The 26,072-nt window shown below is 38.2% G+C and overlaps 1 protein-coding gene across 7 annotated transcripts in view; it reads left to right on the top strand.

The window, feature by feature from the left end:
• Window positions 1-26,072, top strand: part of ABI1 (abl interactor 1) — a 112,906-nt gene that overhangs the window by 83,332 nt on the left and 3,502 nt on the right. Inside the window, exons 4-10 of one of the 7 annotated variants that reach the window (XM_062211161.1) lie at window positions 4,774-4,874; window positions 5,976-6,116; window positions 10,862-10,962; window positions 11,845-11,922; window positions 17,138-17,314; window positions 20,671-20,757; window positions 24,970-25,155. In XM_062211161.1, coding sequence (XP_062067145.1) covers window positions 4,774-4,874; window positions 5,976-6,116; window positions 10,862-10,962; window positions 11,845-11,922; window positions 17,138-17,314; window positions 20,671-20,757; window positions 24,970-25,155 — 871 coding nt within the window. The remainder of the gene's footprint in view (window positions 1-4,773; window positions 4,875-5,975; window positions 6,117-10,861; window positions 10,963-11,844; window positions 11,923-17,137; window positions 17,315-20,670; window positions 20,758-24,969; window positions 25,156-26,072) is intronic. The other 6 variants (XM_062211155.1, XM_062211156.1, XM_062211157.1 and 3 more) reach the window with 6 other exon arrangements.

A 26,072-nucleotide genomic window follows, 5' to 3' on the forward strand; every position in this document is an offset into this window, starting at 1 on the left:
TAGTGTGAGAAAGAGACAGAGAGAAAGGTCTTCCTTTCGTTGGTTCACTCCCCTAATGGCTGCCACGGCCAGCACTGCGCCAATATGAAGCCAGGAGCTGGGTGCTTCCTCCCGGTCTCCCATGCAGGTGTAGGGGCCCAAGGACTTGGGCCATCTTCCTCTGCCCTCCCAGGCCACAGCAGAGAGCTGAACTGAACGAGGAGCAACCGGACTAGTACCTGGTGCCCCAACTGGGACTAGAACCTGGGGTGCCAGCGCCACAGGCAGAGGATTAGCCTAGTGAGCCACAGCGCCAGCCTGATATTTGTTTTTAATATGTCTGAGTTTCATTTAATGACACTTACTGTATTCATGCATTTTATACTACAAAATTTATAATACACATACATGTAGTGGGAATTTAAAAATATGGAAAAGTTATCCCAGAGTAAGTCTGGCTTTATCTTTGGAAACATTGTAAGATACGTATAAGCGAATCCTAGCATAGAGAAACTACCAGAACATACTTATATGATAAGATGATCTTTATAAGATAGCACAAGGTTGCAGAGTAAGCTAGAATAGAAAACTTAAATACTTAGTACGAATGTTTAAGTTTGTTTTTGAATAATTAACAACTATACAATATTGTTGATAATTTACAGAGGATTTTTTTAAAGTTTTATTTGAAAGGCAGAGCTACAGAAAGAGAGAGAGAGAGAGAGAGGTCTTCCATCTGTTGGTTCACTCTCCAGATGGCCACAACGACCAGAAGGGAGCCGATTGGAAGCCAGGAGCCATTAGCTTCTTCTGGGTCTCCCATATGGGTTCAGGACCTGAGGACTTGGGCCATCTGCTGCTGCTTTCTCAGGCCATAGTTGAGAGCTATATTGGAAGTGGAGCAGTTGGGATTCAAACCAGCTTCCATATGGGATACTGATACTACAGGTGGCAGCTTTACCTACTGTGCCACAGCACTGGCCCCTACAAAGAATTAGGCATCTATTCTTATAGTAATGTTTATATGCCTTTCTTTTTTTTTAAGGATTTATTTACTATTTATTCAAAATACAGAGTTACAGAGAGGAGGAGAGACAAAGAGATCTTTCATCTGCTGGTTCATTCTCAAATGGTTCCAATGGCCATTCATGGGCCAGGATGAAGCCAGGAGCATCTGCTGGGTCTCCCACTTGGGTGTAGGGACCCAAGCACTTGGGTCATCTTCTGCTGCTTTCCCAAACACATTAACAGGAGTAGGTTTGGAAGTGGAGCAGCCAGTTCTTGAACTGGTGCCCATATGGGATACTGGCATCCCAGGTGGAGATTTAATATGCCACAACATCAACCCCTGTATGCTTGTGTTTAAACTTCAAAAAGGCCATGTGGTCTGGGAACTGTGACATTTTATTAGTGATATCAGGCATATCAATGTTTTAGTTTTTTTAATAGACTGTGATTTTAGGGCTGTGAGGGGAAGTCCAAGGAAGCAAGACAAAGAAAATATTTGATTGATTAGAGATGAGCTGGCAGTTTGTGATTGCTAAAGTCCCTACTTAAAGATTTGTTGGTGCTTTCTGATGGTTAAGTTTAAGCTTCACTTTCATTAAACAGTGGCGTGAGCTAATGAATTATTTCAAAGAAGGAATTGGCCTTCCTGATACTAGTACCTATGGTGTGCAAAACTGTGATGTACTTGATAGAAGATAGGGAGGAATCCAGGAAAATTCTGTGTTCTTAACGTAAGATTCCAGGCAAATGGTAAAATTATTCATCTATTTATGTAAATATTAAGGAAAGGCAATGATTTTAAAAAAACAAAAAAGATTTGTGGGGCCGACGCTGTGGTGTAGCTGGTCAAGCTGCTGCCTACAGCGCTGGCATCCCAAACGGGTGCCAGTTCAAATCATGGCTGCTCTACTTCCAATCCAGCTCTCTACTATGGCCTGGGAAAGCAGTAGAAAATGGCCCAAGTGCTTGGGCCCCTGCACCCACGTGGGAGACTCAGAAGAAGCTCCTGGCTCCTGGCCTTGGATTGGCACAGCTCCAGCTGTTGGCTGCCATCTGGGGAGTGATCCAGTGGATGGAAGCCCTCTCTCTCTCTCTCTGTCTAAGCCTTTGCATCAGTGTATCTCTGCCTTTCAAATAAATAAATCTTTAAAAAGATTTGTTCATTTGTTTGAAGGAGTGAATTGCTGGTAATTCTCCACATGGCTACAACAGCTGGAGGTAGAACAGGCTGAATCCATGAGCTGGCAGCTCCACCCGGGTTTCCTACCTGGGTGAAAGGGCCTAAGCATTTGAGCCATCTTCCACTGCTTTCCCAGGTGCATGAACAGGCAGCTGGAACTGAAGCAGAGCACCCAGGACTTGAACTATTGCTATGATATGGCCAGCATCACAAGTGGTAGCTTAACCTGCTGCACTGCAGTGCCAGCTCCTGAATAAAGACAGCCTTGTTTTTGATATATTTGGGAAAAGGTTTTACACTATGTTGAGCTGTAAGAGATTATTTTCTGCCAAACTTCCCAACATATCTGCATACATGAATGTACTTAATATAGGAGGGCCAGCTGCCTAAGAGGTTGAAGCTTGTCTTTATGTTGTAATTTACTTTCTTAGTGGGGATGTGAAATGTAGTGGTTAGGTAGTTTCAGATCAAAGTGAACAATATATCATTTTAAAAATCTCACATTTCTGGCACTGTTTCTGTAAATGAGAATGTATCCAAAAGAAAGCAACTTCTTCAAGGTCACATGAAAAATAATAGATACTTACTGAAATGGCAGATATTGTGAAAAGAACTTGAAACCCAAAACGTGTATTAAAAGTATTTTTTCTTGTTTTCCTCAGTGACATAGTACAAATGGTGATGCCCTAAGACTGTAAACATTATTTGATATAGGTAGGCTAGTCAACTTTCATAGAAGTAACTTATGAAATCAAAGCAGCTTTTTCTCCCTTTTGAATTTTGCCTAAACTGCTTTATCAGAAATCTTAAAATTGAAGTGACTTCCTGCTAGTGTGTTACCTGCTCAGGATTTCAGTTCATACACTGGAAATGAGAAGGCTTTCTAGACTCTCTTTATCCTGTTAGAATCCAGCTAAGCTGTTGCTATCCATGACAATTTGTTTCTTTCTTTCTTTTCTTTTTTTTTTTTTTTCTTGACAGGCAGAGTTAGACAGTGAGAGAGAGAGAGAGAGAGAAAGGTCTTCCTTCCGTTGGTTTACCCTAAATGGCCACTACGGCCGGCGCACCGTGCTGATCCGAAGCCAGGAGCCAGGTGTTTCTCCTGGTCTCCCATGCGGGTGCAGGGCCCAAGCACTTGGGCCATCCTCCACTGCACTCCCGGGCCACAGCAGAGAGCTGGACTGGGAGAGGAGTGACCGGGACAGAATCTGGTGCCCCAACTGGGACTAGAACTTGGGGTGCCGGCGCTGCAGGCGGAGGATTAGCCAAGTGAGCCGCGGCGCCGGCCGGTAATTTCATTTTTAAGCACCAAGGTGCTAGGTCCTTTTCTGACTTTGGAAGCAACTGTGATTTTGAATTTTAGTATTTGTTATGCCAAAGCAAGTCCTGTGGCTTTGACTTTCAAGATTTGCAGTTTTATCATCTTGTAGAATATTGTACAACTGCTCAAATAATAAATACTCATACTTGGGCATTCATTATACAATAAAATTACAGCTCTTGTGCAATGATGTATTAAAATAGCTTTACATCTAATCTGTTAGGGTATTTGTGTTTCCATGATTTATTTTTTTTTCTCTGTGATTCAAATGAGTTAGGATAAGATACTCACCTAAGAAATCATTGGGCCTGAATGAGACTGGAATAATAAAGTGGTTGTTACCTTATGAATGTTTATTTTGAAAAATACGTGAAACAAACGAATATGTCCCAGTGCTAATGGATATACTTTTCTATAAAAAATATTGGAAATATGGCTGGGAAAAAGCTTAATTAAGTGAATTGAATAACTGTAAATGTAAACATTTCCTATTAGATAAACTTTGTAGAATTAATTGTTACTTTTTCCCCCTCTTTTTTTGCCAACGTAAAGTGGCTAAAAGCCAAGGTAAGAGACATTACTTATCGTTTGATCCACAGTATTCCCTCTATATTGATAGAGGCTGCAGAGCCACTAAAATTTGAAAACTCTTCTTATGTCTGTCTGCTTTTCCCTGTAGGATTTATGTAGATTAAATATATTTAAGCTCAGTTTAAATCAGCAACATTTAGCTTGGCTGTGTTAATATATCAAAGATATATTGACATTTGCATTTATATAGGAACATTAATTTTGCTAACATTATTGCTTTGCTCATTTGTTGATAGTTGCCTTGCTTTCTTTGACTTACATTTAGGAGGTTTCCCAGACATCATATGTGACTTTGTTACTGAATTGTTAGAATAAAGTTAATTTTTTGGGTGAGCATTTTGGCAAATTGACGATGAGATCTGTTGTTCATGCACCCATTTCAAATATTGTAGGAAATATTTGAATCTAGATAAGTATGATCTCAATGACCATGTTTCACAATAAATTAATATATAAAATCAGTAATCTTATCTGTAGTTTGCCATACATTGGTATGAATGGCACACACACACAGACAAGAAAAACAGTGCAAGTGGTTCCTTGACTTTTAAAAATGTGGTACCAAAGTCTTTATTCAAATTGTCTGGGAATCCTTACTTTACATTCTGATATTAAAAAAAAAATAAAACATGGTGTTAAAACACCAAGAGAACAATTTGATATAAAAATAAAAGCTCTTCTTTCCATATTTTAGCATGGAAATAACCAGCCTGCAAGAACTGGCACATTGTCGAGAACAAATCCTCCTACTCAGAAACCACCAAGTCCTCCCATGTCAGGCCGGGGAACGTTGGGGTAAGAGATCAGCTACATTTTACAAAAGAACTCCTGTTAAAGGAAAGATGTCTCTGTGATTTAAGTAAATGTATGGATCCTTGCCATCGGATATTCTCTGAGACACACCTGTTACAGATTCATTTTATTTCTTATTTCCCTGAACCAAATCCAAAGTGAATTTGCTTGCTTTATAATATTCTCTATAGATGGCTATACTACACATATATTTTTATGTGTATATAAATGATCATTATTTTTTGTTTACTAATTTTTAAAAAAAATATAGACCTGACAGTTTATTTCAGGGTGGTTCCATGTGGTAACTAGACTTCAGATGTATGTGCAGGATTTATATGTCAGAACTGTGGCTGGTCTGGGCGGTATAGTTTGCCATAGTGCTCTGGAGCTTTCTTGTCTCCTGTATTGCCTGGCACCTGAGGTTTAGGGACTGTCTGCCTGGAAAACGTCCAATTGTGCTGTTGCTCACGGTCATAGGTCCCTTTATAATAGAGTAGCTCTGTGGGAAGGCCAGTTAGAAAAGTAGAAAGGTAACAGCTGACGACTTCTTCCTTCCCATGTCTCAATATAACTAAATACATTAAATATTTGCCAAGATATTTCTGAAAGATTGTCCATTTTAACAGGAAATGGTATGTTAAATTTGTTTCTGGTAGAGAGGTTGATAAAACAGTCAACTTTTTTGAAGATTTGGTTTCCATTTTCATTCTTTAAGCCCTCTGCCCCTAAAAAAATACGAGGTTACCAAACGAAAATAAAAATCATCTACTGACAATTAGTCACATTACATCTAGCATCAGAATATACTTCTCCATGTAGTTCACTACTGAGGTAGGAATACATTGCAAAGGAGATATTTATCTTCCTAAGTATAGGATAGGGCCTTTTGGGTTACTGAGCTGGGAATAATGTATATTTCAAAAGACTGAAATTTTAAAGTTCCCTTTCCTATGGTTTTTGTGTTAAAGTAACAAAATTTGTATACCCCAGTTAAATAAAAGTTCTATTATGCTTGATCACAAAGGGACAATCACAGATTTGAGGGGAAAATACTGTTTTACTATTTTATTTATTTTTCCTTTCTTCATTATGCTTCTTTAGACGGAATACTCCGTATAAAACCCTGGAACCTGTTAAACCCCCAACAGTTCCTAATGACTACATGACAAGTCCTGCTAGGCTTGGAAGTCAACATAGTCCAGGCCGGACAGCTTCTTTAAATCAGAGACCAAGAACACACAGGTAAAGCTGCACGTTGAGCATTTGAATGTTTATGAGGGGGTGTTATTGACTGGTGACAAGTTTCTTTAAAGGTACCAAGTAGTTCCTATAAATTTGTGTCATAGTTTTTTCTTTTTTAATTTTTTAATCTATTTATACTATTAACATTATTAATATTTCTTGCTTTTGACAAATACCTACTTGGATCAGTGCTAAAGAGTTTTGTGTGTTTTTTTTTTTTTTTTAATTTTTGACAGGCAGAGTGGACAGTGAGAGAGAGAGACAGAGAGAAAGGTCTTCCTTTTGCCGTTGGTTCACCCTCCAATGGCCGCCGCGGTAGCGCGCTGCGGCCGGCGCACCGCGCTGTTCCGATGGCAGGAGCCAGGTGCTTATCCTGGTCTCCCCTGGGGTGCAGAGCCCAAACACTTGGGCCATCCTCCACTGCACTCCCTGGCCACAGCAGAGAGCTGGCCTGGAAGAGGGGCAACCGGGACAGGATCGGTGCCCCGACCGGGACTAGAACCCGGTGTGCCGGCGCCGCAAGGCGGAGGATTAGCCTGTTGAGCCACGGCGCCGGCCTTTTTTTTTTTTTTTTTTTAAAGATTTATTTATTTACTTCTGAGTCAGAATTGCAGAACAAGAAAGGAGAGAGAAAGAATCCTCCAACCTCTGGTTTATTCCCCAAATGGCCACCAGAGCTGGTACTGGGCCAGGCTGAAGCCATGAGCCAGGAGCTTCTCAGGTCTCTCATTTGGATGCATGGGCCCAAGCACCTGGGGCATTCTCTGTTCCTTTCCCTGGCATATAAGCAGGGAGCTGGATCGGAAGTGGAACAGCTGGAACTCGAACTGGTGACCATATGGGATGCTGGTGCTGTAAATTGTAGCTTAACCTGCTGTGCCGTAGTGCCAGCCGCAAAGCTAAAGAATGTTTTTAAAAATGATCTTTTAAAAAAGTGTCTCAGTCTTTGTATAGGAAATACATGAAATTTATATACCTTCAATAAAAATTTTTAAAAAAGTGCAAGGCCACCACTCATTTTTGGAGAAAAGGCTAAATAGCATAGAAGTTATACAATACGGATTTAAACTTTCAGGACAGTCAGTATGTCTTCATTTATAGCTTTATTTTTGGAAATCTCCATAATTTCAACTTGTAAAATTTTAAAGATTATTTTGCATTGTTTCATGTGTGTGACTTGGCTGATGGTAACAGTGTTTTTGTAGATGTTTACTTGTACTTTCCTATTTAGCTTAATTCTAACGGTTTCATACTTTAATGAAATTGTAGTTCCAAACAGTGCAAAGAAAAAAATATTTTAGATATCAACTACCCAGTGGGACAAACGTAGTTATGTTACCGGAGAAGCAAAGGGTCCTTGTCTTTGCCCAAGAAAGAATTCAGGCGTGAGACAGAGCAGTGGAAAGCAAAATAGCAAGGTTTATTAGGACAGGGACATCCGTAAGAACGGATGGGCACCTCTGCAGACAGGACCTGAGAGAGTGCGCAGTTCACATTTAGGCTGGGGTTTTTAAGGGGATGGGTCTTGCCTTCCCACCTTTTCTCTCCCCCTCTTGTTCTCCTCTTGAACAAAGGACTTGTTGAGTGTAAATACAAAAAATTCCTTTCAAAAAAAAAAAATTCCTTTCTGAGTTTTCCCCTGAAGTTATCAGACAGGGGAAGCCTGGCTGGCGTTGCCCCATCTTAGAGGAAGGATGTTTATCAGGCCAGGTGGAAGGGGCAGGACCCCCTGGAAGGTCATCAGGATCCGGGCAGGACTTTGAAGTGCAGATACTGGGCTTCTGGGGCTTCCTCAGTAGGTGCTGGTCTTCAGGCCTTTCTCATACACACATAGGCTCAATTTCTGACTTCCTACCTAACAGTTATGGAACATAGCATACTCAGAAGAGTGAACTCTGTGTTAAGTGTATAGATTGATGAACAATAACAAGTTGAGGATACTCTTGTAACCATCACCCAGGTCAGTAAGTGGAGCATCACCAGCAAGTCCAAAATCCCCCTCATTTTCTTTTTCAATTATTGTCTCTACCTTGTTCAGTTTTGGAGCAAATTTAAAACCAAATTATATAAATTTGTTCTAATCCCAGTTTAATCTCTCCCTTAATGATTTGAGCAAAGAGGCCCAAAATTTCGGTTGTTAAGTTAGAGCTAATTTAGCAAAATTAGTTTTGAAGATTCAGCTAGATAAGGCATATCAGGTTGTTAGTATTAGGTAATTGGTGTTTGTTGCTATTACCATTGTTAATAAATGAACTGTTGGGGCCTGCATAGTGTAGTGGGTTAAGCCTCCACCTGTGATGCATGCATCCCATATGGATGCTGCTTCATGTCCTGGCTGCTCCACTTCCAATCCAGCTGCCTGCTAATGGCCTGGGAAAGCTGTGGAAGATGGCCCAAGTGCTTTAGAAGAGATTGGGAAAAGCTCCTGGCTCCTGTCTTCTGCCTGGCCCAGGCTTAGCTGTTGTGGTCTTCTGGGGAGATAACCAGCGAATGGAAGATATCTCTCCCTCCCTCTTTCTCTCTGACTTTCAAATAAATAAGTAAGTCTTTAAAAAAAAAAAAAACCAACTTGTTACTTTACTATCTGCAGATACTATACCAGGTCAAACTCAATAAGAACCATAATTATTCTTTTCATGTTTGTCTTTATTGAATTATTGGACCAAAGTATGATTTTCCTTTATAATGGAAACAGTAGTAGTCTAATAATATGTTACTAAGAATTCCTTCATTAGTGATCCCTATGAAATTGTTTTAATTTCATTTAAAAGTGATGTAAAAAATGTACTCTATCCAGGTTACTTTATTCATTTAGAATAAAAATTGCTTTTGGCAAAGATTTCCAGTGGAAAGTAAGAAATGAGATGGAATGCATTAATGAGCCAAAACAATTTTGTTTTTTTTAAAGGAAAAGTTGTTTCATTAGCTACTAGTCATGTATTAGTTAGGTGTAATTCTTTTTGTCAGGAGTGCATTCTGTTAGAACAGGAATCAAACTTTTCCGTAAAGGACCAGATTGACAATATTTTAGAATTTTTGGACCATATGGTCTCTGTTGCAATTACTCAGTTCTGTCGTTGTAGCACAAAAACATCCATAGACAAGAATGAATGAGCATAGCTATGTTTCAGTAAAACTTTATTTATGGCGTTGAAATTTGAATTTCATATAATTTTAATGTTTTAGAAAGTATCCCTCTTCTGATTTTTTCCCCCAACTATTTGAAAATGTAAAAGACATTCTTGGTTCATGATTTGTAAAATGGGGCAAGTGGACCAATTTTAGCCCACAGGCCATAATTTGCCAGTCTCTGTATTAGTAAAAAGGCATATAAGCCAGTAATAGCAGGAAGAATCATGAGTACAGAAATATCCGTATGTCTATAATACAGTGGGAGCACAAGGCTGAAGCATTGATCAGCCGGCTTGAGGGAGTTGGGAAGGCCTTCATGTCTAGACTATTTTTGTACATAAATGGTTCTTCATCTTCTTTCCATTGACATGTGATAATCTAATTATAGACTGATCATACCACAGAAGAAAATAAAATTTTTTTCCAGACTTTGCAAATCTTAGTTTCTTGGCTTACTTGAAAGCAGTTTATGCTGATTTTAAAAGATAATATGGAGCCTAAGACTACACATACACATAGGTATGTTTTCATCCATGTACGAGTGTGCACACACCACTGAAAACTGAGTAGTGCACAGTTGTGAACCTCACTGTAAACAGCTTGAGAGTCCCAGGCTTGTAGCTGAAAGGACAGTAGACCCATAGGAAGGAGAGTAGTAGGCAGTTGGCTAGTTCACCGGCAGCAACAGTTCCAGATTGTCCACACTGAAATTTCACCACTGTCATCTTTGTTGTTATGCTCGTTTTCTAGAAAATTTCCATTTTCTTACCTTTCTATGAGATGAGTAGATTTCATATTAATTTAGAACAGCATTGGTTGCCCTTTTTATTTACTTCTATAACATCTTGTACATTCTCTTTTGTTGTAGCTATCACACTATGTTTTAGTATCTTTTTCTTTGCTTACCATGACAATGTGGTTCTCGTCTGCTGTGTTCACTGCTCATCACAGCACATTTTAAATAAACGTTGTCAGCTCACCATACTGTCAGATGTTTTTTTGTCATCTGGTCATCTCTTTCTCACTATAATTAGTAGTTCTGATTATTATGTAGCCATTATGTTTGTATCAGATAGGTTAAGAAGTAGAGTGAGGGACTGGCGCTGTGGCACAGCGGGTTAATGCCCTGGCCTGAAGCGCCGGCATCCCATGTGGACACGGATTCAGGACCTGGCTGCTCCACTTCCCATCCAGCTCTCTGCTATGGCCTGGGAAAGCAGTGGAAGCTGGCCTAAGTCCTTGGGCCCCTGAGCCCACGTAGGAGACCCAGAAGAAGCTCCTGGTTTCCAGCTTCGGATTGGCACAGCTCCAGCCGTTGTGGCCAACTGGGGAGTGAACCATCGGATAGAAGACCTCTCTCTCTCTCTGCCTCTTCTTTCTCTGTGTAACTCTGACTTTCAAATAAATAAATAAATCTTAAAAAAAAAAAAAAAAAAGTAGAGTGAAACAAAAGAACCACTTCAGTTATTAGCGTTAAGCTTTGTAAGAAACAAAAAGAAAATATGTAATATATAAAAGATACAGGAGTACTTAGTGGCCTTGGATTGATTATTGCAAAGTTTGTTTTTCCTATAAATCTCCAAGTTTGCTTCTTTCACAATGTTTCTTTGCAGTGGAAGTAGTGGAGGAAGTGGAAGTCGAGAAAACAGTGGAAGTAGTAGTATTGGCATTCCCATTGCTGTGCCTACACCATCGCCACCGACAGTTGGACCAGGTAAGTGATTTATTGTTCCGTGTTTAATACGTGGCAATATTTAGGAGCTATATTATGGAAGACTGAAATAATTTAGTCGTATTGATGAAACTGTCAAATTTGTGATTGCTACTAGTTTAAAGGCTAATAACAAATCTAGCAGTATTTTTAGACTGTTTTTCACAAAGGCTTCAGGATTTTACCAGTTGTTACTCATGACATGCAGTGCATATTAACTAGCTTTGTTAAATTACTTTTTGGTCATTTTACTTTAGAAATGCGATTTGTCTTGCATACTAGTTGAGAATGACTAGTCAGTAGCGTATGGTACTCCACCCAGAGGATCAGTGTCTGAAAAGGTGAATGACATTTCTAAGAGTTTGTGGACTGGTATCTCCAGATGCTGGCTTGTTCTGTCCTTTTATCACTTCCATGTAGGAGATTGAATACATACTGCAGTGGTTGATATTAAAATAGGAAAAGTTCTTTATTTTTTAAAAAGTGTAAAAATTTAAGAAATTCTTGGGAGAGCATTAAATAAATCCTTTGTATTAAATAAGACCCTTGGTTTTTAGTAAATAAAATGAAGACTTTTTATAGTGTTAAAATGTGTTTTCAAAATTAACTATGATAAATGTTAGAGGAGAAATCTTTAGTTTTGCAAGCTTATTGTTGGAAAAAGCAGATAAACCTATTTATAAAAACAGGTGTATTTTAAAATTAAAGGAGGAGTAAACTCTGGCCTTTCTTTACCTAGTGAAATTCTTGTATATGAGTATTTGACCATGCTTTACATTTAAGTATCATTCAGTTTTTTCTAATGCATTGTACTTTTCCTGCTGTTTCTGAATGTTTAGCTCTGTTTTCTTGCATTCTCACCTGAATTATAAACTATCTTATTAGAAAATATTTCCGCCCCTCCCTCTGCAGTTCCACCAGCACCACCTCTGCCCCCACATCTCCCAGTGTACCCTGTGATAGGTGAGATTGCATTGCTGCTGGAGCCATTGGATTTACTTTTATAATCCATAGTAAACTCCTCTGTAGCTAATACACTGCTAGCTTTTATAGTTACTAGGTTGTAGGTGATAATACACAGGTTAAAGTATTAAATCTAATATACACTAATTTCTTTTGGTAAAAATCCTCTGAACTTACACAATAAACAAATACAAAATAACCTTTTCTGTAATATAAAATGTTTCTAACCTTAGTTTATGACCAACATAATGTGATTTTCATTGTTTGTCTAGATTTTTCTAAAAGAAATAATAATAGCAGTGATTGTTCAAAAAATGTTTTTAAATTAGTAATGTAATCTTTTCCCCCTCAAGTGAAAATTGGTTTGGAACTCCCTGGTTTATACAGCAATCAGGATTGGGTGAAGATGGAGACAGGAGGAGAAAAATGGAAAGGAGAATATGTGATGTAGGTGCTCCAAAGCTTTCTTGGCGAAATCTGCTTGAAAACCAGATAAAGGCCAATTTTTACAACATCTGAGGATGCTATGGAACGGTTTTCTCAATAAAATGAATTTAAATTGTTCCCACATTGGGGATGATTGCATTGAGCCTCAATGGTCATTCTAAATACATATTTGGTATAAAAACCATTCAGCCTAGAAACATACAATGAAGAGTGACCTAGGAGGAAATGGATAATGAACTGTTTAAAAAATGAGAGCTCAGTTTCAGGTTAGGTGAAATAAAGCGAACATCTTTTCAGAACATTTGCACAGATGCACAAAGGAACAGGGAGGAAAGGAGGTAATTTAACAAAGAATCATCATAATAGAAAGTGTTGGTAAAAAGAAAATGTCTTTAACCTAGTGAATGATCAGGAAATTAAAATTAAAAACATAATGTGATGCTGTTATATACCCACCAGGGAGGTAAAAATGCAAAGTCAACCACAACATTGTTGGTGAGGAGGGATGGAACAGGATAGTGCATTGCTGGTGGGAGTTTGTTAATTGATACACTCATTTGGGATGTGATTTATTGTTGCCTACTCAAGTTGAACATGTCCCTGCCCTAGATTTATCAGTCAGTTTCCTTTCCAAATATTTACTATAGAACACCAGTTCTCCAAACATGGCGAAGGGACCCAGGGAATTTTTGATGTCAGAACCATATTCATTATTTGCCTTTTCCATTTTCTTTTTTCTTTTTAATTAATTAATTTATTTTTGACGGGCAGAGTGGATAGTGAGAGAGAGAGAGACAGAGAGAAAGATCTTCCTTTTTGCCGTTGGTTCACCCTCCAATGGCTGCCGCGGCCAACGCGCTGCAGCTGGCGCATCGCGCTGATCCGAAGCCAGGAGCCAGGTGCTTCTCCTGGTCTCCCATGTGGGTGCAGGGCCAAAGCACTTGGGCCATCCTCCACTGCCTTCCTGGGCCATAGCAGAGAGCTGGCCTGGAAGAGGGGCAACTGGGACAGAATCCGGCGCCCTGACCGGGACTAGAACCCGGTGTGCCAGTGCCACAGGCGGAGGATTAGCCTGTTAAGCCATGGCGCCGGCTGCCTTTTCCATTTTCATTCTGCTGTATGTGTATATATAGTTGAATTTTCCAGAGAAGCATGATAAAGTTAATGTTTTGGCTGCTAGTAGGTTATATATAGGTGTATTAATATGTTTTAAAGACATACCAGTTTTAATTTCTTATATAATTATCCATAGCTATAACTCACATAAATGAAAGCTTTTTAGGGTTCTCCGATTCTTAAGAGTGTACCCTAAAACCAGTTTGAAAAGCACTGTCAGGCCGGCGCCTTGGCTTAACAGGCTAATCCTCCGCCTTGCGGCGCCGGCACACCGGGTTCTAGTCCCGGTTGGGGCGCCGGATTCTATCCCGGTTGCCCCTCTTCCAGTCCAGCTCTCTGCTATGGCCTGGGAAGGCAGAGGAGGATGGCCCAAGTGCTTGGGCCCTGCACCCGAATGGGAGACCAGGAGAAGCACCTGGCTCCTGGCTTCGGATCAGCGAGATGCGCAGGCCTCAGCGGCCATTGGAGGGTGAACCAACGGCAAAAAGGAAGACCTTTCTCTCTGACACTCTGTCTCACTATCCACTCTGCCTGTAAAAAAAAAAAAGAAAGAAAAGCACTGTCACAGAGCTGTGACTTCCAGAGTGATATGCCTAGACCATCACATTCTCAGATCCCCTTGTAGACCTTAAAAAAAGTAAATTATATTTTTATCCATATGAGTGGACCTAAAAAATAGTATCAAGGGAAATAACAGTTTAACAGAATACATATGGATTCATTCCATTATAGAAGTTAATAGGTTTGTAAAAGCTGTGTGTATCGATTAAGATTATATATCTGTGGTTAAAAAAAAAAAAAAACTACATAGTAAAGAAAAAATGTTTAACACAAACCTTGGGTTAGGAGTCCAAGAAAATGGCACACGGGAAGCTATAATCATACCATTAATATTCGATTTTTTGAGGTAGATATTTGTATTATTTTTCCTTACAGTTTATGTAGACACATGAATATGTAAATTTATACATGAAACATAATTATATATCATTCTTAAAACATTGGCATTATGATTTATTTCACAATAAGATATTAAAATCAAAAGTAAGCATAGTTTGAAACAGTTGTGAAACAATTGGCTTTCAGTTTTAAATCACCAAGAAAAATAACTAGAATTTTATATGCTATTTATATAAGTCAGAGAAATATAACAATCATTTTATAGACTTTAACAGTATTTTGAATAGAGTAAGAGTATGTAGATGAGTCACATAATTAGTGACTGCCTATGGCTTGAGAGTTCCAAAATGTCACATATCAACACTTAAAATGAACAACCTCTGCTGTATGACTTTATCTAAAACCTTGTATGACCTCTCAGGGAGAGTAAAATAGACCACCGAGTGGAAACAAAAATAAGATACTTTTTACTTACTGTGCCATGATTTGGTGTTTGCGTGGGACAAGAAGGTTAACATTAATCGTGATGTTAACTTTGGAAAGTATTATTGACTTTGAAATGTATTAACCTTTTAAATATTAAACTTTTGAAATGCTAGCAAAGATCACATTGGATGAAATGTTAAGTATTAATTATACTTGGTTCAAATGATAAGTTATATTAGCATATTTAATTTTGAGATAGTGCATTTTTAACTTACATTATTGTCAAAAGTTTTAACGGCTCTACTAAAGAGTTCAACAAATAAAAAGAAAAAGGCCATAATCTAGCCAGAAAATAGGCAAGTGCTATAAACAGTAATCAAATAAAGATGGTCAACTTCACTCATACAAAATAAATATTAAAATAGTCACTAGGCTGGCGCCAAGGCTCACTTGGCTAATCCTCCGCCTGCGGCGCCAGCACCCCAGGTTCTAGTCCCAGTTGGGGTGCTGGATCCTGTCCTGGCTGCTCCTCTTCCAGTCTAGCTCTCTGCTGTGGCCCAGGAGTGCAGTGGAGGATGGCCCAGGTCCTTGGGCCCTGCACCCACATGGGAGACTAGGAGAAGCACCTGGCTCCTGGCTTCAGATCAGTGCAGCGCACCGGCCGTAGCGGCCAGTTGGGGATGAACCAACAGAAAGGAAGACCTTTCTTTTTCTCTCTTTCTCTTTCTCTTTCTCTCTCTCACTCACTGTCTAACTCTGCCTGTCCCCCCCCCCCCCCAAAAAAAAAGTCACAAAAAGAGCATGATAATTTAGTAACCAAAAAGCAGATGGCTTTAGGGGTCACATGGAAAAAAGCCTTCCAAGCATGGAAAACGAGAATATATATTTCTAAACAAAGCTGCCTTATAAGAGTCTAAAATTTTTTTTGCCAGTTTTGTTATTTGTAAGAATTTAAGGGGCTGGCTGACTTTGTGGTGCAGTGGATTAAGCTGTTGCTTGTGGTGCCAGCATCCCGTATCAGAGTGCCAGTTTGAATCCCAGGTACTTTGCTTCTGATCCAGCTTCCTGCTAATGCACCTGGGAAGGCAGCTGAAGGGCCTGAGTGCTTGGGCCCCTGCACCCACATGGGAGACTGGGATATAGTTCCTGGCTCATGGCCTCCACCTGGCCCAGATCTGATCTGGCTGTGTAGTCATATATGAAATGAACTCACTCTCTCTCTTTCCCCCTCCCCCCACTGTTCTCTCTACCTCTCTCTGTTGCTCTGCCTTTCAAATTAGTTAATTAAAAAAATTTAAGGGATAGAACAATGTTTGTTAATCTTCAAAATTTGGAAGTATGCAACAAATTGACACTGAATGTAAGTGCTTTGAAACTAGAAATGATTTCTTTTAAGATCAATTCTTCTATAATAGGTGTTGATAATATTAACTGCTAATGCATTAAAAATACAAACAAAAATACAATAGATGTGAAAGTATGCTTAACAGTTTAAATTTTATCATTTAACCTGAATTTGTTAATTCTTACGCAGTGAATCAAAATTCTAAAAATATTGACAGTGGGAAGGAAGTTTGTAAAACATGTAGGAATACATTTTAGAAGGACTGATGCTTTCTGCCTCACACTGTCTTTTGGTATTTCCTATGTTGGAGAGGTAGTTTGCATAAAAATGCTATATACAGTTGGTCCTCAGTATCCATGGGGTTTGGTTCTAAGAAACTTTTGGATCCCGACATCCTTGGATGCTCAGGTTTCTTAGATTAAAGTGGCATAGTATTTGCACTTAACCTATACACTTGCTTCCCATATCCTTTCTGGCATCTTTAGATTACTTACAATAACTAATACAATGTAACTGCTATGTAAATAGTTGTTAAATTGTATTGTGAAGCAAATGATGACAAGGAAAAAAGTTTGTACACTTGAATACAGATGCAGATTTTTTTCCCTGAATATTTTCAACTGGATTTGAAACCCATGGATATGAGGGCTGACTGAATTCTAAAATACCAAAAAAAACAAAACAAAAACAAAAACATGTTATACTAGCAAAATACTGTTTGGGATTATGTTTTCTTAAAAGGTTTAAGAATGTCTCTTACTTATATTTGTGACTTTATTTGTGACTTTGTACACAGTAGCTCTATTTCCTTCTGTTTTCAACCTTGGAGATAGAGTTATTTGAATTTTCTCTTTATTTTGTGCTGGGGACTTTAAAAGTGCTGCATATTTCACCTGCGACTCCACCCTCTCTGTTCTGTCTTCTGAGGTTATTATAATGCTCAAGTCTCTTTGTTGGTTGCTTTTGACTAATGCTTTTCAGCAGCCCCGGGCTCAGCTCCTGGTTCCCAGTATGGCACAATGACCAGGCAGATCTCTCGACACAACTCTACCACTTCTTCGACATCTTCTGGTGGATACAGACGAACTCCCTCTGTGACCGCTCAATTTTCTGCTCAGCCTCATGTTAATGGAGGTCCACTTTATTCTCAAAATTCAAGTAAGCTTGTGTTTTGCAGGCATGCAGCAACAGTGGAGCTCCTTTTGAAGGAAATTATTTAAAGCTTATTTTTAACAGTGATAGACAACAATTGAAATCACGCTATTTCATATTTACTTTTGCTTTAGGATGGTAGTCCTTCAATCATACCATTTTAAGAATAATTGCTTACCAACTTTCTCTTCCAAAATGTAGATTTAGTATACTAAAATTTGACTAATGCTTTAATGTGCTATTTTTATTACCCTAGTATAAAAGTAGAACCAGAGAACAAAACACCATGGAAATAAATTATGTTTGTATACAGTTCAGTACGGAAAACATATGGATACAAACATTGTGAAAATTTAACTTTAACAAAATGAAATTGCTGGCTATCACTTCTAAGGTGGTTAATGTACACCAAAATGAATTCAAAACCGATTAAGAATAGTTGTGATGCCTGCTTAGTTATTCTGTCTCTGAATGATTCTAATAGTGGGGAAGGTTTCTTTTGGTTTCTTTCTGTTCACCTAAAAAATTGCACATCTCAACACTAACTTCAATCAGTGTTTAAAAGCTGAAGTGAAATTAGAAAACACTTGAAACATAAAATGTTAGGATGTTTGACTAGCTTAACTTAGTCATTAATATCACTGTGCATATTAAGATGCTTAATGAAAAAGGCAAAAATAAATTTAAATCCAGTATGAACCTATTGTCGTCCATTAATTGTTGTTGGCTCAAAGTTGTTCCTCGAGCCATCTACGGTATTAGTTTACTTTACAAACACTGAATTCTCATTGAATTCTCTGTATTTACACGGGAAGTTGGTGAAGTTGTTTTTTATGATGCATATCTTGAAATATGTATTTTAAGACAGTGTTAAGGGGAGATTCTCTTAATAATTTTTTTTCTCATTTTGGAGTTGAAGATTGTAATTATAGCAAAAAGCTCGTAAAAATTGAAAACCGCTTTAGCAGAAATGTCAAAATTCTTAGCTTATCTCAATTTTATATAACCTTTTTCAAGACTGAAAATTTCATTCAAGATAGTAAGAAGTATTAAACTTTACCAATAACCATTTTAGCTTACATTTCCCCTGGTCTCCTTTTGGTATTGTAAGGTAGACAGTGTCTGAAAATTGCACAGATAAACACTTCGTCATGAGTTTTATGGACTTTATATTTTTTCATATTCTGCATTTTTAGACCCTATCACTATGTTCATTGTTCTTCTTTTTCCCACTTAGACATTTAAGTTACTCTGCAAATAAGTTTTCTTTTTTCCACCTAATATGTGTTTGTGTAGTTTTATTTTCGCAATATTTGGTGGGTTATTTTCAAACAAGACATTTCATTACTGAATGTCTATGGTCTTTTGAATTTTGGAGAGAAAATTTGACTTTGTTTTTTAAAATATGCTACTGTGTTTTGTCAAATTAATGATCCTTCAATCTGAGTTACTGTTGGTGTTGTTTGGTAGTATGTAAATGTTTTTAGTGTTTTGATGTGCATATTTTCCCTTCTGTCTAAATGTGGTGGTAATGAGAATTATCTGCACAGCATAGCTTTCTCTTTACACACTAACCAGCATGTCTAGCAACTAAGGGTTGTTTCTAAAACATGTAGGTTTGTGGAAGTTTTTTTTTTTTTTTTTTTTTAACCAACCAAAACATATACCTTTTTATTTATTCAAGAGCCCCCCCCCCTTTTTTTTTTAAGATTTTATTTATTTATTTGAGAGGTAGAGTTACAGACAGAGAGAGGGAGAGAAAGGTCTTCAGTCTGCTGGTTCACGACCCAGATGGCCACAGTGGCTGGAGCTGGGCCAACCCAAAGCCAGGAACCAGGAACCTAGGAACTTCTACCGGGGCTCCATGGGGGTGCAGGAACCCAAGCACTTGGGTCCACTGCTTTCCCAGCCATAGCAGAGAGCTGGATCCGAACAGGAGCAGCTGGGACTAGACCAGCGCCCATATGGGTTGCTGACGGGCATCACAAGTGGAGGCTTAGCCCACTAGGCCACAGCGCCCCACCCCCACTTTTTTTTTTTTTTTAAGATTTTCTTTATTTACAAGAGTGTTTTATATACAAAAGAGAACCAATTTTCTGGTGAACTAAATGTTTTTAGCAATATAATCAATATTATTGCACATATGTTGCTTTAAGTTGTTACTTATTTGAACACTGAACCCAGTAATACCTATGAACAAAATTAGACATTTGTTTAACTGAAATAATTTTTTGTTCTTTCCTGGAAACCAATACATTGTTTTTCTCTGTCAACTTAGTGTCACTCCCTGGTGACTACCAAGAAACTGAATTTTGCTATCCAGTCTTTTTGAGTTTTTCTGAACAATCTTTTTAGCAGTTACTGTTTTGTTACAATGAGACAAAGGAGTAAGCACAAGAATGTTTGCTTCTAATTTGTTACAATTTTTAAAACATTTGCTGTTCACATGAACATTCGGTATCCATTTCCTGTGAATTATGTTCTTTGCAAAAGAAAAATCCTAATGTATTTCAAGTTATCTAATGATTTGTTAGGCATTTTTTAAATGCAGATAATTCATAATATAATATACCAGAGATCAGATTTCCTTTTTTAGAATAGTGATTAAAAGTTACCTTTGAGATATCTCATCCTGTGAAACACTGCTTAATTAACGTGGGGTATAGAGTACTTTTATTCCCTAGTAAATTTAGGAGTGATATCATTAAAAATAAAATTGCCAGTTTAAAAAAGAATAAAAACGTTGTTTAATAAACAGAGGTTTTTCCTGGGAACTGTATGTAAATTAAGGTGCATAATAAGAACTATCTTTTAAAGAAGAAACCTATGATTAATTTATTTACATATGAAATAAGCTGCTGTTATGTAATATGTCTTATTTGTGTTTGAATTTATAACATTATCTTAAAACTAGACAAACCTTTTACTTTAGAGTTATGGAAAACACAATATTCTGAAAACCTCTGTTGGTATTTCATTTTATATTTTAGAAGTTTTTCCTTAGAATTTGACAATTTTATTGCACTAATGTGAATATTATGGTAAATTTAAATCTTCCCCAAACAATATAACATTAATATTAAATTACATAGATTTGTTCTTTTATAAAATTAACCAGTTGGCTGAGCACAGCTTGACTTTAGGTTTGCTTGGGGGGAGATGAGGGTGAAGAAGGTTCTACAGGTTTTTGTTTTGTTTTTTTGTTTTGTTTTGTTTTTGTTTTTGTTTTGTTTTGTTTCATTTGCAAACTGTTCTTTGCATACTTATGTTTGTGGTCCTTGTAACTGACTTCTGCTTTTTGTTTGTTTCCTTTTCTTTCCTTTATCTGTTTTACTTCCCCCATACTGTGGTGTTGCTACCAGTTTCTATTGCCCCGCCCCCTCCCCCTATGCCTCAGTTGACTCCACAGATACCTCTCACAGGCTTCGTGGCCAGGGTGCAGGAAAACAGTAAGTCTGGGAAAACTGAGCTGTCAGAGTAGAGGCTGTCTCCTTATAGCATGCATGGCTGATGAGTCATCATTTTCCTTTTATTGAGAAGCTAATCTTATCTTGAAAATAGGTGCAGATATGTTGCTGAAACTGAAGAGTGCGGTCTTCAGTTTTTCTCGTGTGCATGATTACTGACCCATGTAAATTTTCAAAACTAGAACTTTCTTATGTATGTCATGATCTAAAACATGAGATCTGATCTGTGCAGATTTTTGAGGAGAGAGAAATCAAACACAAAAATTCAAAATATATGGAAACCCCTATCTTCAATATTTTTAGAAGAATTAGGAAACATTTTAACAAATTTATTAATATGTAGTTATACTGTAAGATTACATTTATTATGAAATTAGAGCAGTTTTTTTTCTCTTTAATTACACAAAAAAATTTTAGAGAAAGTTTTGTAGCCTCAGGTTTTCACATATAAATGATCCTGAATCTATATAATGACTCATTGTTAGGATAAGGTGGCATCTCCAAGGACATTGCTTTACATCCATGCTCCTCTGTTTAAGAAGCTAAGTGGAGCCCTCTTCGTATTTTGGCTCTATGCAGGCCCATGAGAATTCTTTTCTGAGTACATAAGTTTCTCCATTTTCTTAGCTTTTCTCTGAATTAAAGTCTGGTTTAGTTAAAAATTCTTTTTTTAAAGATTTGTTAAATGTTTTAAATATATGGCTTTCATCAGATTAGACTAGTTTATATTACTACCTGGTTACTTTCGAGGTTCCAGAAGATGTGTTATCCTGACTACATGGTTCTAATGAGTGTGATAAGGCAAAATAAAAAGTACCATTATAATCGAATTATATTATTTCCAAAAAGCTGTTGAGATTAAGATGGTGAGGTGATCCAGTTCTGATTCCCTTCATTTGAGACCATCATCATGAAAACGAATCTGAGAATGCTTTACCAGATGAAGGACCTACTTGACCAGCCCGTCTCCCAAGAGAGTTGATTGTGGCAGAGCCCATTCTTCAGCCTTTGCTGGTGCTGTTGTACCATTCTTCCCTTTCTCACCTTTCGGCCAAATATTTGCTCATTCAAAATTGTGTGCTAGGCTCTGGGAATAATAGAAGTAATTTAAGACAAAGCCCCTTCCTTCACGAAATAGATATTACAAGGTGCTTAATGTAAAACATTGTAGTTATAAAATGGTGAAGTTTCATAGTACAAACCCGTAATTTGTAACATTTAAAAGTAGGTGAATTTTATTGAAAAGCTTAAATGAATAAGAATAAAATAATTGATCCTCCATACTACAAGACTTTAAAAACTAAGTTCAACTTCTGAAGTAACATATTGCTAAGAATTATTAATAAAAAACTTAAAATAGCCACATTGTGATTATTGTTTAAATAGGCGTCATTTTGTGGGTTAAAAGGTCATTTACTAGGGCTGGCACCATGGCTCACTAGGCTAATCCTCCGCCTAGTGGCGCCGGCACACTGGGTTCTAGTCCTGGTCAGGGCGCTGGATTCTGTCCCGGTTGCCCCTCTTCCAGGCCAGCTCTCTGCTGTGGCCCGGGAGTGCAGTGGAGGATGGCCCAAGTGCTTGGGCCCTGCACCCATGGAGAACCAGGAGAAGCACCTGGCTCCTGCCTTTGGATCAGCACGGTGCGCCGGCTGCGGCAGCCATTGGAGGGTGAACCAACGGCAAAGGAAGACCTTTCTCTCTGTCTCTCTCTCTCTCACTATCCACTCTGCCTGTCAAAAATAAAAAAATAAAAATAAAAAAGAAAGGTCATTTACTAGATTTAATAGCTTTTTAATATGTAGAAACCCATTATTAATGTATATCATTCTAGGCATGCAAAACTTTGCCACGGGGTCCTGTGGTGCTATTTTAGTTCTTTTTACCAAACATAAGAACCTCAGTCCGTCAGTTATTCTCCTTGTGCCCCAGACTCCCCAGCTTGATTTGGTATCTGTTTTCTTTAAGAGCAAGTTAGGAAGATTAGTGATAAACTGTGTAACAGTACTTTAAGTATTTCTGGTATTCTTTTCTTAAATTGCTGGTTTCTTCTAGAGTGCAAAGTGGAGGGTAGTGAATGCATAGAGCAGTTAACTATTAGTATATATTTCAGTTTAAGCTGTGAGTCTCAAAAAATGGCAACAGTGTGTGTACGATTAACATCAGAATGCAGTCTTTAACTAATTATGCATGGTGCTAAGACAGTATTTTTACAGAAAATTAGATTGACCACAGTTTGAAAATAAGCCAGTGTAGACTTCAGATGAATATAAAAATATTAAACTAGTAAAATGTGCATAAATCAAGAGTAAATGCAGTTTAGATATGTAGTCCGCATATATAATTAAGTCAGGTTAAAAAAATGATCTTTGTTTGATGTCAGGAAGTGTTCATATCCATTTTCCTCTCCTCTGTAATACTAAGTGGAGCCGATTTAGCAGAGAGAAAAATCCACACGTGAGATGGCAAAATAAATTGTAGACCTGTTTGAGAGCATCAGAGTGAGCATTGCCACCCAGAATTTGTTTTTAAAATATTTTTAACATTTATTTTTGAGAGACAGATGTACAACACAGGGAGTGGGAAGGAGAGAGTGAGCAGGCGCCCTTGTCCACTGATTCACTCCCCAAATGCCCCCAATAGCCAAGACTGAGGACCAGGTGGGAGCTGCTGACTCACTCTGGTCTTCCTCATGGGTGTCAGGAACCCAGTTACTTAATCGTCATTGCCTCCCAGGATCTGCATTAGCAGGAAGCTGGAGTCAGAACCAAAACTGGTTATTGAACCAAAATAAAATATTCCACAGTATGGAACCACCGGCATCTTATTCTTGCGTCTTAGCAACTAGACTAAATGCTGCTCGAGGATTTTTTAGTAGCCTTTTCAATCCCCCCAAGAAGATAAAGTAGAATTGGAGTGACTATGGAACTGTGGTTATTGTCTACAAATATTTTAAATCTAGATCGCTTGGTTATATTTGTAACACACTATTCCATGTAGGGTGGAGTAAACTTTAAAGTCTGTGTGACAAACAGTTTATGACCTGTTTTATTGATTATATAAATATTTCCAGAAATTGGCATTTGAGTTAGTATTTTTTGTACTATGAGCTTTTTCCCTGAAGGTATCACCTAATTCCTATATGAGTTTTCATAAAAACATTTTCATTTGTCTTTTAAGCTTTTAATGAAATTTGTGGGTCAGAAATTTAAATTCAGCCTGTTGTGTTGTGGCTCTGAATTCCTTCCCATCAGGAGCATTTGTTTCCTGGCGTCCTAATGCCAGAGCGACTGCAGTTCTAGCCTGACGTTTTCACACGTTACAGTTGCATCCTTGATTATTTAAAGCACACACACATGCATACTACGATTGCCTAGAATCTGAGGTGTGAGTCCTTTTTATTGTTTTGTTTGATATAAGTTCCTTTTTTATTTTTATTACATCTTCCCTCAGTACTTTATGTTCAGATCTTAATTGTGGATGAATTCAGAGAAAATTGGATCTCAAGGATCCAGTCTTTCCCCCATCCCCTGCTTCTGTTTTACCAGCAATAACGGAAAATCTTAATATTGAGGTGTTTTTTTAACTAGTGGAGAATTATTTCCCAGTTTTTCTTGTTAAAAATGTAATGAAAGAATAGAAAACTTATGTCCAGAAGCAGACTTAATACCACCAACTTTCCTTTTCTCTCCAGTAAGCAGTGCTGAACAAGCATCTGCCCCTTGGAGACTGAGAATCTAGGAAATTCAGTCTATTAAGAACCAAAATCAGGGTGAATGAGCACAATGAAACAAAGCACACCATTCATACAATTCATAGGTCAGGGGACAGATACAGCATGAAGTTTATCTTAGGCAGATAGGTTAACTATACTCATTTGTCCTGATCTGAACCTTAAAATCAGGAAATTAATTACTCCTGTAGTCCTTAAAAAAAAAAAGAGACATTATCTCCTAACCTCTTGCATTCATTAATTTTGTAGTACTTCTTGTTACCCTTATTTTTAGCTCATTTTATTATTGCAAAATTATTCTTAATATGTAGCATAAACTTAACACACAAGCTTTTATTTCTAATCATTGCATGTTTTATTGTAGTGCATGCTATAGAAGAGCTAGAGCTTCCTTAAATCCTTTTAACTAAGAATTTCCACTTGTACCAGTTTCTGCCTCAAAGTAACATTCTGAATCTTTTTAGTTGCTGATAGTCCAACGCCCCCGCCACCACCTCCGCCGGATGACGTTCCCATGTTTGATGACTCTCCGCCTCCACCACCACCACCTCCAGTGGACTACGAAGACGAGGAGGCTGCAGTGGTCCAGTATAACGATCCATATGCAGATGGGGATCCTGCCTGGGCCCCCAAGAATTATATTGAGAAAGGTACGGTATTGTCATCATTGAAGTGATAGGAAGGAAAGTAACCTAGTTACAGAGTTTGAGAACTATCAAGAGCCTCTGTTCCGGTGTTGCTCAGCTACCTTTTGAACTGCTTTACCATCCACAGTGATTGACTTACTCCTGTACTGTACTTCATTCACCAAAAACGGGGGAAAATTCAATTCTGTGCTATTTTCAAATCTATATTTCTGTAGACTTCTTCTGAGAAGTGCTTGTAATTTAGTTGAAAACCTTTGATTATCTTTGACATAAATTGCCTTCCATGGGCTTTATTGGGTTAACTGACTTCCTGCGCAAGTTTTGAATATGTAGCAAAGTAAATTTATTATTTTCTTATACTTTTTAGCAGTAAATATTTTATATGTGAAGGAAGTTTTGACTACCTTATATTTAGATTTTTTTATACTTTAAAGATGTTATAAATATGCGGATAACACACTTGAATAGTCTTTTTAAATTTTTTTTTATTTGAAAGTCAGAGTTATAGAGAGGGAGAAGTAGATCTTCCATCTGCTGGTTCACTCCCCAAATGGCTGCAACACCATAGCCAGGAGCTAGAAGCTTCTTCCAGGTGTCCCACGTGGGTGCAGAGACTCAAGCACTCAGGCCATCCTCCACTGCTTTCCCAGATACCACAGAAGCAAGCTGAGGGACTGGCACTGTGGTGCAGTTAGCTAAATCTCTGCCTACTGCACGGGCAGCTCATACGGGTGCTGGTTTGTGTCCCAGCTGCTTCTCTTTGGATTCAGCTCTCTGGATAAGACTTGGGAAAGCAGAGGGATATGGCCCAAAGTGCTTGGGCCCCTGCAACCATGTTGGAGACCCAGAGGAAGCTCCTGGCTCTTGGCTTCTGATCTGCCCAGCTCCAGCCATTGCGACCATTTGGAGAATGAACCAGC

Source organism: Lepus europaeus, chromosome 14, assembly GCF_033115175.1.
Source record: "Lepus europaeus isolate LE1 chromosome 14, mLepTim1.pri, whole genome shotgun sequence".
Taxonomy (NCBI): domain Eukaryota; kingdom Metazoa; phylum Chordata; class Mammalia; order Lagomorpha; family Leporidae; genus Lepus; species Lepus europaeus.